General features: G+C 42.4%; 1 protein-coding gene across 1 annotated transcript in view; it reads right to left on the bottom strand.

Annotated features, from left to right (window-relative positions):
* Positions 1–1542: 1542 nt before the first annotated feature.
* The window catches only part of ice1 (KIAA0947-like (H. sapiens)), a 37247-nt gene continuing 21798 nt past the window's right edge, over positions 1543–16991 (bottom strand). Inside the window, exons 14-17 of the mRNA XM_056286982.1 lie at positions 16001–16191; positions 3270–3370; positions 2193–2291; positions 1543–1724 (exon numbers count right to left, since the gene is read on the bottom strand). Coding sequence (XP_056142957.1) covers positions 1543–1724; positions 2193–2291; positions 3270–3370; positions 16001–16191 — 573 coding nt within the window. The remainder of the gene's footprint in view (positions 1725–2192; positions 2292–3269; positions 3371–16000; positions 16192–16991) is intronic.

The following is a 16991-nucleotide window of genomic DNA, read 5'->3' on the forward strand; positions in this document are numbered from 1 at the left end:
GTCTGGGCTCTGGCTGGGCCACTCAAGGACATTCACAGACTTGTCCCGAAGCCACTCCTTCGTTGTCTTGGCTGTGTGCTTAGGGTCGTTGTCGTGTTGAACGGTAAACCTTCGCCCCCGTCTGAGGTCCTGAGCGTTCTGGAGCAGGTTTTCATCAAGGATCTCTCTATACTTTGCTCCATTCATCTTTCCCTCGATCCTGACTAGTCTCCCAGTTCCTGCCGCTGAAAAAACATCCCCACAGCATGATGCTGCCACCACCATGCTTCACTGTAGGGATGGTATTAGCAAGGTGATGAGAGGTGCCTGGTTTCCTCCAGACGTGACGTTTGGCATTCAGGCCAAAGAGTTCAATCTTGGTTTCATCAGACCAGAGAATCTTGTTTCTCATGGTCTGAGAGTCCTTTAGGTGCTTTCTGGCAAACTCCAAGTAGGCTGTCATGTGCCTTTTACTGAGCAGAGGCTTCCGTCTGGCCACTCTACCATAAAGGCCTGATTGGTGGAGTGCTGCAGAGATGGTTGTCCTTCTGGAAGGTTCTCCAATCTCCACAGAGGAACGCTGGAGCTCTGTCAGAGTGACCATCAGGTTCTTGGTCACCTCCCTAACCAAGGCCCTTCTCCCCCGATTGCTCAGTTTGGCTAGGCAGCCAGCTCTAGGAAGAGTCCTGGTAGAGCCAAACTTCTTCAATTTATGAATGACGGAGACCACTGTGCTCTTTGGGACCTTCAAAGCTGTAGAATTTTTTTTTGGACCTTTCCCCAGATCGGTACAATCCTGTCTCGGAGGTCCACCGACAATTCCTTTGACTTCATGGCTTGGTTTCTGCTCTGACTTGCACTGTTAACAGTGGGACCTTATATAAACAGGTGTGTGCCTTTCCAAATCATGTCCAATCAATTGAATTTACTACGGGTAGACTCCAGTCAAGATGTAGAAACATCTCAAGGATGATCAGTGGAAACAGGATGAACCTGAGCTCAATTTTGAGTGTCATAGCAAAGGGTGTGAATACTTATGAACATGCAATATTTCCGTTTTTTTATTTTTAATAAATTTTCAAAAATTTCTACAAAACCTTTTTCACTTTGCCATTATGGGGTATTGTGTGTAGATTGATGAGAAAAAAGGGATTTAATCCATTTTGGAATAAGGCTGTAACATAACAAAATGTGGGGAAAGTGAAGGGGTGTGAATACTTTCCGGGTGCACTGTATGTCAGTCACCAGTGTGTATGTGTGTGTGTTTGTGTGTGTGTGTGTGTGTGTGTGTGTGTGTGTCTACCAGGACTGGAGTAAATTTGCTTGTAAATTCTAAAACGTTTATTCAACAAAAGATAATAGTATTTGGTTTTCAATATGGGCAAATATGGTAACTATTTTGGATGTTTTCGACAATTTAAATGCAAGGGACAATGGCTTTTCTCACCTTATTGGTTGGGGGTATATTAACTCCAATCGTGGCATCTTTACACTCGTGTGTGTATGTGTGTAATCATCTTGCTCTGAGGTTAAAAATCCATGTGTCCATAGTGTGTCTATCGCTCAGCTCTTGACCCGTCTGTAGATGGAGGCTATCTGGTTGATGCAGCTGGTGACAGCAGGAGGAACGGTGTGGGTTGTTTCTCCTCTCCACCCCGCCAGACTCTCCAGCGCTTCCTTGGGGTTGCCAGGTGACAGGTCATAGGTACAGTAAACGGCTGCTAACTGGACCTCCCATGGCACATCTGGATGCAGACAAGAAAAAAAAAAAATTCGGTGTTGTACTGTTAAGCCACTCGCTGTCAGCCCACAATGTTCAACAAAGCTTGATGATCAAGTAAACACCAATGACAGACAGTAAGATGATTTTACACAATATCGATATGGATTGCAACATCCACTTACGTATGCAAAAAGACCAAATTCAAGAATCCAACTGAAGTACATCACATTGAACTGTTTTGAAATGTGAAGTACGATATTAAACCAAAACTAGTTTCCAATAACACTCCGTTAAAATATTTCAGACCTCATTATGCAAGAAATTTTAAGTAATACGATTTTACTTAGTTAATTTCGGCATCTAAATTGTATCTCATGTTATAATATCCAGATTTCATTTTGATACAATATCATCGGAAGATGATGAATGATAATATTGAATTATTCTTCAGCCCTAACTAACACAGAAGTATGCATTTTATATTTCATACTTTCAGCCTGTCCATGTCGGCTAAATATGTTGATTACATTGGAGACAGTTGCAAGTGAAGAAAAACACTCCTCCTTGATTGCGAGATGTCCTAGGCGTCCTGAAAAAAAAAAAAAAAAAAAAACACGTTTCATTGTTAAAATATACAATAAGCTGTGTTTCAAGGCAAGAAAATTATTTAGTATTGAGACCAATATGATACATATTTGGGTAGAATTAAAGTATGTAAAATGGTGCACAAAACATCTTCTTCCTCAGCACTGACTACTATAATGTGGAAAGTTTTATGCTAGAGAAAAGACAAATGCGGTAAATTTTATTATGATTGATACATTTACTTATTCCGACAGTTTTTCAGCAAAATGCCATCATAGCCAAGGAGAGGGCAAATTTAGTCCAAATGCTGCACGAAATGGTTTTACCATTTAGCTGAACACAACAAAATCTCATCTAGATTCTTCTCTCCTATACAAAGCTTTAGAAGTTTGCTGATAAATCACGAAAAGGGGCTGCTGTATTGTCAAACACAATATCTACTGTGACAAGTTGGCAACTTGTGACTTTCCTGAATATGAAACACTGAAGTCATTCATACCACGATAACCCCACTGATACACATCCATTTCCTCTGACATCAGAGTCAATTCTTTCATTATCTCCGCCAGAAGGTAGCCTGGAGGGGGATTCTGTTTGGTCGCGTGTGTGGCTAATCTCGCAAACTATTGGATGTATCAGCCTAAACTTTTTTTGTGCAGTTATGACTGTATGATGAAGAACCTTTCATGGTTGTGGTGATTCAAAACCTCCGAAAAAACTTTGTTCTTATAAAGGCAGGAATTTTTTTTTTGTCTTTTTCACCTTCTCCCAGAAGGTGAAAAAGGGGTGGTTTGTTGCCAAGTACGAACACCGCAGAAGGGGAGATACGTACGCATGGCGGAGAGCTGCACTCTACTGAGTGTACTCCACTAGCTTTAGATTGTGATGTAATAACATACAACAGATCCCGTGTATCGGAAATTATTCAATTCCCTCTTCCAACAAAACCAAGACAGACAAGCAAACACGGAGGACAACTGACCGATCAGTCTGAGGACGGTGGCGATGGTCACATTGGAGAGGGGTGTCTGCTGGTCTCTGGGCTGTCTCACCCAGGTGTTCATCAGAGGCCAAAGCTCTTTGCTGAAAAAACAACAACACATGAGAGATGAGAACATGTCCATAATTTGCTTGTTTGGGGGTGGGAAGGTCCATTTCTCTCATACAAAGAAAATGACTTCGGTTTCTCCATAGGAAGGATGGACAGAAATAAAGTGGGTGTGCTAGCAGGTATGCAAATCATTGTGACACCATCTGGAAATTTCTCTAACAGGAATTGAATATGGGCTCAAACATTTCAGAAATGAGTGAGTAGAATTTGGAAAAAGGGTTTCCATAACAATAAAGAAGGTCATTAAATACAATGACTTTTTCACTACTGATACAGATTCCAGATTAGGAATCTTTAAGTATCAGCTGATAAAGGGTACCAATCCGATCCATTAATTTTTGCTGAACAGAACAAGCTTAAGACTTTTATTTTGGGGTCAATGGGCAAAAAAATTGAGATAGAAACAGTTTTGTTTTTTTCTCCACCATTAAAGACAAACAGACTTTGGTGTGCCAAAAGTGCTCTAAATCAAACCATTTTTTGTGTGTCTTTATGTATGCTCAATAATCCAGGTAAGAAAATCAAAGAAAGTTGAAGGAGTTCATCTGGACACAACATTTATTGACAGATACATTTCGTCACTCATCTAAGTGACCTCTTCAGTCTAAACTGACTGCAGGTATCCCCATCCTAAACAATACAGCTGCATAACGACCGAAACCAACAATCACTTTATAATTATATTCTTATATCATATTATATTCTTATTTTATATTCTTATATAACTTATATTTATTTATTTAAATATAAACAAAATCTAAAAAAAAAAAAAAAAACTAGTCAACACACCCACAAATGACCAGAGGGGCTTTGCTGTGAGGGGAAGTGGTAAACGAAATCCCAAAAAGTAAAACGAGTAGAGTTGAACAGAGTAGAGTCGAGTTGAGCCAGTACCATGCAGTGGAAAAGGGGCATGAGAGTACATCTGTCACCATCTTACAATGCTGTGATTGCAACTATTCCTAAATCCTCTGTGAATAGAGCACATGGCCATTGAAACGCTAGTGTTTTTTTTTTCTCTATTCTCCATTCACTCTCGCATCTTTAATAAGCAGTCAGTAGCCATGTTTTCTAGTTATTTTTCCAGTCTGGCTAGCTGCCCTCCGCTCTTTGCCAACATTAATGACCAAGTTAGTTGGTCTAACGATTTTTGTATATCTGCCCTTGATTTCTCAGCTCCACATACTTCCAGGGCTGTCCCAGTTATTTACACAACTCCTTGGATCAATGAAAACATCCCTCAAAAAAGAAGGGAATATAGGACGGCCGAACGCTGAATGCAGATGGAAAAAAATCTGCTCTTGAAGTTCATCAACTCCACATGAAGTAGTTATTATCTGAACTGAACCAAACTATTAAAGATGCGAGAGCTGCTTACTTCTCCGACTTGACTGAGAGTAATAAACATAACCCTAGGTTTCTGTTTAGTACTATCAATCAGCCTGTGAATCCCTCTCTTCCTACCATTTCTGCCTGTTCTGCTAATGACTGAAAATTTCTTGTCTTTCTTTGTTGACAAGATCGATGGTCTAAGGTCCAATTTTACCCCCACGGTTTCCGCGCTGCCCCTTTCAGCCGTCTGGTTTTAATGTCCGAATTTGCTCCCGTATCTCTTCAGTTCCTTGTTAATACCGTAGACCTCATGCATCCCTCCTATAGTCCCTGTGTTATAGTTCAAACAAAATTTTTTAAAATCCATCCTCCATGGCTTAGGTCCCAGCCTGCTCTCTATCATCAACTGCTCACTCACACCCGGGTCTGTACCCAACTACTTTAAAATTGCCTGTGTTCAGCCCCTCCTCAAAAAAACCCTCCCTTGATCCGGCAAGGATAGAGAATTATAGACCTATTTCCAAACTTTCGTTCTTATCCAAAATCCTTGAAAAAATTGTTGCAGACCAAATCCTGCAACTGACTCAGGGTCATGACATTTTTTTTTATATATATAAATTTATTTCTAGTTTTTCCCCTTATCCCACCCGATTAACCCAATGGCATATGGCCAGAACTCTTGTTGAATAACTCCCCTGGCTCATGTTTCCACAGGAAGGAGATAGTCGTAACACCAGCTTCCTTCAAACTCGTGTCGGCTGCTCTCGCCATTTTTACACGCTGAAGCCTCGCATGGATTGCATTACCCTCAGGCCGTGAAGGAGACGTAGGGAGAATGCTTTCGGTTGCTTGGCTGCAGGCGCCCGGGTGGGCCAGAGGGGTCTCTGGCGAACGAGTCCCCGAACACTACACCGATCTACACCCACTATCCCTCGGGTAAGGGTGGCCTAATGAATGCCTTACCCCGTGGACGCTCTGGCCGTGACCGATTATGGTGAGTCTGAGATATGAACCTCCCAGCCACATGACGAGCGGGTTGCAAGAACGGTGGGTTATTCTGCTCGGCCATCAGAGCGGCGGTCATGACATTTTTGATAAATTTCAATCTGGCTTTCGTCACAAGCATGGTACTGAGACTGCATTACTAAGAGTGTCCAATGACATTCTTACGCATACTGATAAAGGTGAATACACTATTCTTACTCTCCTAGATTTAACTGCTGCCTTTGATACCATCGATCATGTCATCTTACTTGATAGGTTGGAGAACTGGGTTGGCATTTCTGGTACAGCGTTAAATTGGTTTCACTCTTATCTGACGAATAGATATTTTAAAGTTTGTATTAACAACTGTGTACCATCGTTAAGTCCCCTACTGTGTGGAATCCCTCAGGGGTCTGTCCTTAGGCCAATCCTCTTCTCTTTATACATGCTTCCTCTGGGTCATTTGCGTAGTCACTTTCAAGACATGTCATACCACCGATGATACTCAGATCTATTTCTCTGCCAAACCCAATAACCTGAATCAACTGTCCTCCTTCCATGATTGCTTAGCTGCCACCAAAGACTGGATATCCCTTCATTTCCTCCATCTAAACCCCGACAAAACTGAAGTTTTCTTAATTGGTCCTGAGAACTTTGCCACTGCAGTTGATCGGTTTATTGGTCCACTTCATTCAAACATCAAACCTACCGCTAAAAATCTTGGTATCATCTTTGACCAGAATGTCTTTCCATTACCATGTTACTAAGCTTGGTCAATCCTGTTTTCGTCAGCTACTGAATATTGCAAAAATCCGAAATATTTTGTCTTTTAAGGATATCAAAAAATTAATTCACACTTTCATTTTCTCCCATCTAGATTACTGTAACTCCCTCTCTTCCTCTACTCTGGCCTCAACAAAGCTACTTTAAATCATCTACAGTTGGTTGAGAATGCAGCTGTTAGACTACTAACCAGAGCTAGCCATAAGTCCAATATTACTTCTATTTTTGCATCCCTTCATTGGCTTCCCATAAAATTCAGAATAATATTGATTACATTTAAAGCACTGCAGGATCTTGCCCCAAATTATATTTCTGATCTTCTCATTCATCGTTGTAATTCCCGACCACTCTGATCCTCAAACCTTGGTCTTTTATCCATTCCTCACTCCAACTGCAAAACAAAAGGTGACCGCACCTTTGCAGTTTCAGCCCCAAGCCTCTGGATTAATCTCTCCCAATCCATTAGATTCGCTGAAACTTTGGACTGGTTTAAGCACCTTCTAAGAACCCATCAATTCAGGCAAGCCTTTTTATAGAGTCCCACCCCTCACTTCTGTTTTGTTCCATTTTTAAGCTTGGTCTGTTATTCCCAATGCCATGTTTTTATCCATCCATCCATCCATTATCCAAACCGCTTATCCTGCTCACAGGGTTGTGGGGATGCTGGAGCCTATCCCAGCAGTCATTGGGGAGCAGGGGGGGAGACACCCTGGGCAGGCCACCAGGCCATCACACAGGGCCGACATACACAGACACATTCACCCCTAGGGGCAATTTATATTCATTCAATTTATTTTATCTATTTATTCGTATTTTGTGTATGGAGTGTAAAGCACTTTGTTACCGTATGTTTTTAAAAGTACTATATAAATAAAATTTTGCTTGCTTGCTTGCTTCCATGAGAGAACAATGAGACATCTAGCAAGCAAGGAGATAAATGTTATAATTACATGTGCTTTACCTTTAAGGGTACAAGTTTCTGGAGCAAAACCAAATAGGGCACATATGGGGTTAGGATGAATGTCTTGTTGAAACATCTTGCTATAGGCATCAAAAATACTGGTCCAAAATGTGTTAAGGTTAGGGCATGACCACAACATACAGTGGTGTGAAAAAGTGTTTGCTCCTTTCCTGATTTCTGATTTTTTGCATGTTTGTCACACTTAAATGTTTCAGATCATCAAACACATTTAAATGTTAGACAAAGATAACACAAGTAAACACAAAATGCAGTTTCTTCATGAAGGGTTTTATTATTAAGGGAAAAGAAAAATCCAAACCTACATGGCCCTGTGTGAAAAAGTGATTGCCCCCCCCTGTTAAAACATAAATTAAGTGTGGTTTATCACATCTTTGGAAAGCTGAGTTCAATTTCTCTAGCCATACCCAGGCCTGATTACTGCCACACCTCTTCTCAATCAAGAAATCACTTAAATAGGACCTGCCTGACAAAGTGAAGTAGACCAAAAGATCCTCAAAAGCTAGACATCATGCTGCGATCCAAAGACATTCAGGAACAAATGAGAAACAAAGTAACTGAAATCTATCAGTCTGGAAAAGGTTATAAAACCATTTCTAAAGCTTTGGGACTCCAGCGAACCACAGTAAGAGCCATTATCCACAAATGGTGAAAACATGGAACAGTGGCGAACCTTCCCAGGAGTGGCCGGCCGACCAATTTACCCCAAGAGCGCAGCAACGACTCATCCAAGAGGTCACAAAAGACCCCACAACAACATCCAAAGAACTGCAGGCCTCACTTGCCTTAGTTAAGGTCAGTGTTCATGACTCCACCATAAGAAAGAGACTGGGCAAAAATGGCCTGCATGGCAGAGTTCCAAGACGAAAACCACTGCTGAGCAAAAAGAACATAAAGGGGCTCATCTCAGTTTTGCCAGAAAACATCTTGATGATCCCCAAGACTTTTGGGAAAATACTCTGTGGACTGACGAGACAAAAGTTGAACTTTTTGGAAGGTGTGTGTCCCATTACATCTGGCGTAAAAGTAACACAACATTTCAGAAAAGGAACATCATACCAACAGTAAAATATGGTGGTGGTAGTGTGATGGTCTGGGGCTGTTTCGCTGCTTCTTGGACCTGGAAGACTTGCTGTGGTAAATGGAACCATGAATTCTGCTATCTACCAAAAAATCCTGAAGGAGAATGTCCGACCATCTGTTCGTGACCTCAAGCTGAAGCACACTTGGGTTCTGCAGCAGGACAATGATCCAAAACACAAGAGCAAGTCCACCTCTGAATGGCTTAAGAAAAACAAAATGAAGACTTTGGAATGGCCTAGTCAAAGTCCTGACCTGAATCCAATTGTGATGCTGTGGCATGACCTTAAAAAGGCGGTTTATGCTCGAAAACCCTCCAATGTGGCTGAATTACAACAATTCTGCAAAGATGAGTGGGCCAAAATTCCTCCACAGCGCTGTAAAAGACTCATTGCCAGTTATCACAAACGCTTGATTGCAGTTGTTGCTGCTAAGGGTGGCCCAACCAGTTATTAGGTTTAGGGGGCAATCACTTTTTCACACAGGACCATGTAGCTTTGGATTTTTTTCCCCTTAATAATAAAAACCTTCATTTAAAAACTGCATTTTGTGTTTACTTGTGTTATCTTTGTCTAATATTTAAATTTGTTTGATGATCTGAAACATTTACACTACCGTTCAAAAGTTTGGGATCACCCAAACAATTTTGTGTTTTCCATGAAAAGTCACACTTATTCACCACCATATGTTGTGAAATGAATAGAAAATAGAGTCAAGACATTGACAAGGTTAGAAATAATGATTTGTATTTGAAATAAGATTTTTTTTACATCAAACTTTGCTTTCGTCAAAGAATCCTCCATTTGCAGCAATTACAGCATTGCAGACCTTTGGCATTCTAGCTGTTAATTTGTTGAGGTAATCTGGAGAAATTGCACCCCACGCTTCCAGAAGCAGCTCCCACAAGTTGGATTGGTTGGATGGGCACTTCTTGCGTACCATACGGTCAAGCTGCTCCCACAACAGCTCAATGGGGTTCAGATCTGGTGACTGCGCTGGCCACTCCATTACCGATAGAATACCAGCTGCCTGCTTCTGCTCTAAATAGTTCTTGCACAATTTGGAGGTGTGTTTAGGGTCATTGTCCTGTTGTAGGATGAAATTGGCTCCAATCAAGCGCTGTCCACTGGGTATGGCATGGCGTTGCAAAATGGAGTGATAGCCTTCCTTATTCAGAATCCCTTTTACCCTGTACAAATCTCCCACCTTACCAGCACCAAAGCAACCCCAGACCATCACATTACCTCCACCATGCTTAACAGATGGCGTCAGGCATTCTTCCAGCATCTTTTCATTTGTTCTGCGTCTCACAAACGTTCTTCTTTGTGATCCAAACACCTCAAACTTGGATTCATCCGTCCACAACACTTTTTTCCAGTCTTCCTCTGTCCAATGTCTGTGTTCTTTTGCCCATCTTAATCTTTTTCTTTTATTGGTCAGTCTCAGATATGGCTTTTTCTTTGCCACTCTGCCCTGAAGCCCAGAATCCCGCAGCCGCCTCTTCACTGTAGATGTTGACACTGGTGTTTTGCGGGTACTATTTAATGAAGATGCCAGTTGGGGACCTGTGAGGCGTCTGTTTCTCAAACTAGAGACTCTAATGTACTTATCTTCTTGCTCAGTTGTGCAACGCGGCCTCCCACTTCTTTTTCTACTCTGGTTAGAGCCTGTTTGTGCTGTCCTCTGAAGGGAGTAGTACACACCGGTGTAGGAAATCTTCAATTTCTTAGCAATTTCTCGCATGGAATAGCCTTCATTTCTAAGAACAAGAATAGACTGTCGAGTTTCAGATGAAAGTTCTCTTTTTCTGGCCATTTTGAGCGTTTAATTGACCCCACATATGTGATGCTCCAGAAACTCAATCTGCTCAAAGGAAGGTCAGTTTTGTAGCTTCTGTAACGAGCTAAACTGTTTTCAGATGTGTGAACATGATTGCACAAGGGTTTTCTAATCATCAATTAGCCTTCTGAGCCAATGAGCAAACACATTGTACCATTAGAACACTGGAGTGATAGTTGCTTGAAATGGGCCTCTATACACCTATGTAGATATTGCACCAAAAACCAGACATTTGCAGCTAGAATAGTCATTTACCACATTAGCAATGTATAGAGTGTATTTCTTTAAAGTTAAGACTAGTTTAAAGTTATCTTCATTGAAAAGTACAGTGTTTTCCTTCAAAAATATGGACATTTCAATGTGATCCCAAACTTTTGAACGGTAGTGTAAATGTGACAAACATGCAAAAAAATAAGAAATCAGGAAGGGGGCAAACACTTTTCACACCACTGTATGTGTGTGTGATCTGCTGGTTGACTTTTATAGCAAGGGCAGGAAGGGTCTGCATTCGGAAAAATTTTGACCAGTCCAGCACTGGTCAAATGTGCTCTCAAAACCACCTTTAGTTGTATTAAGCTGTGGTATTAAGAAAATGGTGGGGAGGTATGTATTAAGCCAAGTGCAGCCTCCCAGTCATCACCTGTCATTTCCCCTCCAAGGTCCTCTTCCAAAAGTCTCCTAACAACTTGCAATGAATGAGGGGAAAAGTTACTTATTCTGTCATAAAGAATTGATATTAAGCCTTTGCGGTGTGAGGATAAAGAAAGAATGTGATCGATTGTATTTTTTGTTGGCACATTTGGAAAAGAAGTAATGTTTTTTAAAAAAAAAATTTCTGATTTTTCCCTTTTTTCTCCCAATTTAGTGGCCAATCAATCCCTATTTTAATTCAAACACCCACCCTCGTACTGCATGCGTTCGCCAACTGCATCTCTCCGGCCGGCAGTCTCGAAGGAGACCGCCTCCCCACTTTCGTGACAAGGTGACTCCAGGCCGAACCACTGTTTTTTTCCGACACACCAGAGATGCATTCACGTGACGAACACAAGCCGACTCCACCCCCCTCCCGAAGACAGCGTTTGCCAAAGATTGCTGCTTCATCGAGTCCGGACATAGTCGGATCTGACGAGACCGGGGCGCGAACCCCAGTCCCCAGTGGGCAACTGCATCGACACAAAGCCAATGCTTAGACCGCTACACCACCGCGGACCCCAGAAGTAATGTTTTTTTTTCTGGGCAAAGTGTCGGATTTGGAAATATCTGAAAAAGTGAGATTTTGGCAGATCATACATTTGGGAAAGTTGTGTAAATGAACTGACTTTTCCATCAATGAAAGTGACTTGATTCTCTTTAAGAACCAAACTCCAAAGGTAGAATCAGAGAGACAAGGCAGGAAGTTGTAATTATTTTGGATAGGGGAAAGTACTGATGTCGTATGCAACTTAAAATATCTCCTAAATTGTGACCAAATTCTAACTAAATGGCACACTATTGGGTTGGAAGAAAATTGGCTTTGAGGAGGGGGTGAGGAGGCACAAATTAAGGAGCATAAATGAAATGGGCTGGAAGTGTGTTCCATTTGTACCCAGGCCTCATAGCTGTCTGTCACACATTTCCCCATCAAGGATAATATTTTCTTGATGTTACAAGCCCAATAATAATAAATGAAATTAGGTAGAGCAAGGCCAGCAAGCTTTTTAGAACATTTTTGATTTCTATACATGACTTATTTTTCTCAATGAGTCTACTTGCTACTTTTAAAACAGCATATTTGTAATGATCCCTAATTAAAATAAACAGATGAATTTACTTCCATTATCTTTTATTAATACAGTAGAAAACAGAAGAGATGTGTCAACTGAAAGGTCACGTTTCCCAGCATTGCAGAGAACCAACAAGAATAGAAACAAAAGTGTGCCTGTCACAGCATCCTTGTTGTAAATTAACATGGGCTTCAGCAAGACTTCAGTATCACTTGATAACATAAAAAGCTGCCCTCATTCACAAATAAATAATAAAGACTTCAACCAAAACCCTCCTGCTATGGGCAATAAGCACAGAATCCCTCAAGACAAAAAAAAACAGTAAGCTAGTTGGCTAAACTTACCTTGTGTTGTGCTATATGTAATTCGATTTCAGTTATTTTCTTTTGACAATTATTGTTGTATGGTGTTTGTGACTCATCTCTATATTTAAGTGATGTTTGTAATTGTGTTTTATTTCTCAGTCTCATCCTTTTTCTGTCAATAAACTGACAAAATACAATCCCAGTCACCAGTGATTGATGGGAGAAGGTCTTTAGCTGCTTGTCAAATTGCACAGGGTTACGTGCATGCAGAACAAGATAGTGAAATGAGAGCTTTCTAGCGGGCTGGACAAGTTTGAGCTGGTTTGAGTTACTGCTGCCTACGTTACAGCTAAGAGAGAAGGCTACAACAGAGGCAGCGCTAACGCAGTTAATCTCATCCTTTGCCATAAAATGGAAGACACACAGGCAACCACATTTGAAACCAGGTCTGTTGCCCCATGCTCTGACAAAAGCTCAAGCAATTCATCCATAGGTAAAGCAGCAGCCATTGCATCTGCCAAAACAGAAGCGGCAAGAGCACGAGTTTCCTTTGCTAAAAAAGAAATGCAAATGAAAGTAGAAAGGGCACGTATAGATGCATCACTAGATGTATTGATCATGGAGAAACAAGCAGCAGCTGCCATTGCTGTGGCAGAGGTCCTTGAGGCAGCCACAGACACCAATGAGGAAAAACACAGCTGCAAAGTCGACCTCCCATTCAAGCCCAAAGACCCCAATGAACGTACTTCTGAATGTGTACTTCAGCATCCCAAATTTCACAATAGCCTTCAGTCAATCCTGGAAATGGAACCAATTTGTGGTTATGAGTTAGGATATGGAACCTCAATACCTCAATGAAATAGCACTATTCCAGCTCCACACCACAACCAAGAGAATGATGACAACCCCCCCCCCCCAGGGTAACGTCCCTACACACCAGCCATTAATAGTGAAACTTAGAATAGATCAGACCTATCCTGCTGAAGAGAGGCAAGATGATGGTTGGATCAGGGCAGTTAATGTAAACCAACCTGAAAGAGGGCTAAGAATAGTGTGGGAGGGACTGGAGCACTACTATGGATTACCACAGGCCATGGAGCGTGCACTCTTCGGGAGACTTCCTAGGACATCTGGTTGAGATTTTTGGAGGCTGGTAGAGCTGCGTGATCTGTTGATGGAGGTTCTTTCTGCCAAAGCTGAGGGAGCTCTACCAGGCCTCGCCTTTCTGGATACCTCACGCGGTGTCAACCCCATCGCACAAAAATTGCATTGCAGCCTACAGGAGAAACTGATGGGTGGAGACGCCGGATACGGACAACGGGGCAGACTGCCATATCCACCATTCTCCTTTTTTGTGGACTTTGCTGCCAGGCAATGACTGGGAATGGCCCTAGCTTTGACATCGCCATGTTCAGCACCCGCCAGTCTGGCTCAGAGGAACCTGTCCTCCAGCATGGCAATTGGAGAACATCTATTTCAGTCCATGAAGCTGAGGCGTCTTCCACCTTCAATGCTGAGAGGACCCAAGGTGGGATTGAGGAGCCTGGTGGGCAATGCCACATACATGGGAGGCCTCACCCTCTCCGGGGATGTTGTGGTTTCAGAGAGAAATCTCTTGAAGATCGAGGAGCCTTCCTTGCATCTGTTGCAGATGTTGCGCATCGGCGTCGCATCTTGCTGGACAATGCAAGGCAGGTGTCAAATGCTCAGAGTGTGGGAGTGAAGGTCACAACACAGCCTTACATCTTGGACCTCCACCCAGGATCATAAAGAGCACAGACCCTGCAATAGAGCATAGCAGGGAGGATGGGGGTCCTGCTGATGTTTCAGCCCTTGGAACCAGCGTCTGTGGTGGAAGTCTTGGTGGCGGGTCTTGCTCCGGGATCTGTCTTGTTGGGGTCTTCTGGTCGGGTCGTCCAGACAGAGCAGTGGGGCTGTGCGCGATCCTTGATGACCAGGGTGGCGGGTCGCTGGTTCACCCAGGGTTTTTTTAAAATCTTTTCGAGTTGGAGGGCCCCAGCTCGCCTTGCTCTCTTGGGACATGTGCAGGAATGGTGGGGATGGCTGGAGGGTGAACAGGTGGAAACTGTCAAGGCCTGTTCTCCAAGGGCTAAGTGAATGGATGTTATCTATAGATACCAGGCGGGGAGTGTTTTGTCCCCTTCAGGACATTCTTTTCTTTTAGTTTGGTTTATCTCCCCCTGCTGGCAGTTCCTTGTATAACAACAGTTTATGCATTTAAGCATGTGACCTTTGTATCATGTGACTCAGTCAGGAAGTTGATTGAGAGCAGAACAGCCTCATGGTTTTTGTCTCCATTTGCCTTTTTCAAATCCACTTCAATCTTCTATGCCTTTGGTAGCATTCTCGGTACGTCAAATGTATACTGACACACTTTTCTAACGTCTTTGTTGATTATACTTACTAAGTTTGATGTGCAGTGTGAGTATTTTGATGACGATGATTGTTTGACAGCTCACATCAGGATGGCAGCATGCTAGTATGTTTCAGTAAGCTAGTTGGCTAAACTTACCTTGTGTTGTGCTATATGTAAGTCGATTCCAGTTATTTTCTTTTGACAATTATTGTTGTATGGTGTTTGTGACTCATCTCTATATTTAAGTGACATTTGTTATTGTGTTTTATCTCTCAGTTTCATCCTTTTTCTGTCAATAAACTGACAAAAGACAATCCCAGTCTCCAGTGATTGATGGGAGAAGGTGTTTAGCCGTTTGTCAGATTGCACAGGCTTATGTGCATGCAGGGCAAAATACCCTCTCCTTAGCCACAAAATCCAGTCTGTATCCCCCCCTTAAAAATAACACAGTTGGTTGCATAACGACCGAAACCGACGATCGGTTTCAAATAGGCATGACCATTAACTACAGTTTCAATGGCAATGTGTACTATTCACAGAGGATTTGGGAATGTTTGCAATCACTGCATTGTAAGATGATGACAGATAACGTGTCAGGCCAGCACTCTGCAGTCTTAACCCATCTACAGGCCAGTGGCCATTCTTTCAAGGATGGGTATGTGCACATCCTTGATAGGGAGGAACGCTGGTTTGAACAGGGAGTCAAAGAGGCCATCTATGTGAAGAGGGAACGACCATCCCTGAATGGGGGAGGGCTAAGAATACATCTGTCGCCATCTTACAATGCTGTGACTGCAAACACTCCCAAATCCTCTGTGAATAGTACACATGGCCATTGAAACTCTAGTTAATGGTCATGCTAATATTTGCATATGAAACCGATTGTTGGTTTCGGTCATTATGCCACTGTGTTGTTTATAAGGGTGGGGATACCTGCAGTCAGTTTATACTGAAGAGGTCACTTAGATGAGTGATGAAACATTTCTGTCAATAAACACTGTATCCAGATGAAGTGATTCAACTTTCTTTGATCATTTTTACTTGTATTTAGGACACACATGGCTTTTGGTTTTGGATTTTAATCTTGACAATATGCAATACCAGTATTGGTGCATCCTTATTACATACTTTTGTCTGAAAAAACAACCCCCCCCAAATACCTCAACAAATGATCATATGTCCATTTCCACTTCCTGTGTGTACATATAAGGTCCAGCGTGAAGACACACTCCCAGGCCTCGGCTCCCAGGTCATCCCCGTACCGACTGTGTTTTTGGAACAATAGGCTCGACCCGGCCTGGATCTCACACAGTGTGCTATTGACCAAATGGTCCACGTCACTGGGAGGGTTCTGAGTAGATAACAAATTAATGCTGAGTAACTTACAGGATATATTTTCCAGCTTCATTTGAGAGTATACAGATGTAAATAATAAGGGGGAGAGGAAATTAGATGTGCCAAGCAAAATTCAAACTCATTTGGTAGGTTAAATAAAAAGGTCCTTTCAGAGCAAATACTAAGCCTATTACGGTGGTGCTTGAAAGTTTGTGAACTTTTTAGACCATCAGATTTTCACACAAGTCTTAAAAGTAGATAAAGAGAACCCAATTAAACATCCATCCATTAGCTGAACCGCTTATCCTGCTCTTAGGGTTGCGGGGATGCTGGAGCCTATTCCAGCAGTCATTGGGCGGCAGGTGGGGAGACACCCTGGACAGGCCGCCAGGCCATCACAGGGCCCAGACACACACACACACACACACACACACACACATTCACACCTAGAGACAATTTAGTATGGCCAATTCATCTGACTTACATGTCTTTGGACTGTGGGAGGGAACCAGAGCCCCTGGAGGAAACCCACACAGACACAGCTCTACACAGAGGACGACCTGGGATGACCCACCAGGGTTGGACTACTCGGGGCTCGAACCCAGGACTTTCTTGCTGTGAGGCGACTGCGCTAACCACTGCGCCACCATGCCGCCTATTATTCTTGTTCTTGTATTTATTGGGGAAAATTATCCAATATTACATATCTGTGAGGGGCAAAAGTATGTGAACCTCTAGGATTAGCAGTTAATTTGAAGGTGAAGTTAGAGTCAGGTGTTTTCAATCAATGGGATGACAATCAGGTGTGAGTGGGGT

Source organism: Lampris incognitus, chromosome 9, assembly GCF_029633865.1.
Source record: "Lampris incognitus isolate fLamInc1 chromosome 9, fLamInc1.hap2, whole genome shotgun sequence".
Taxonomy (NCBI): Eukaryota; Metazoa; Chordata; class Actinopteri; order Lampriformes; family Lampridae; genus Lampris; species Lampris incognitus.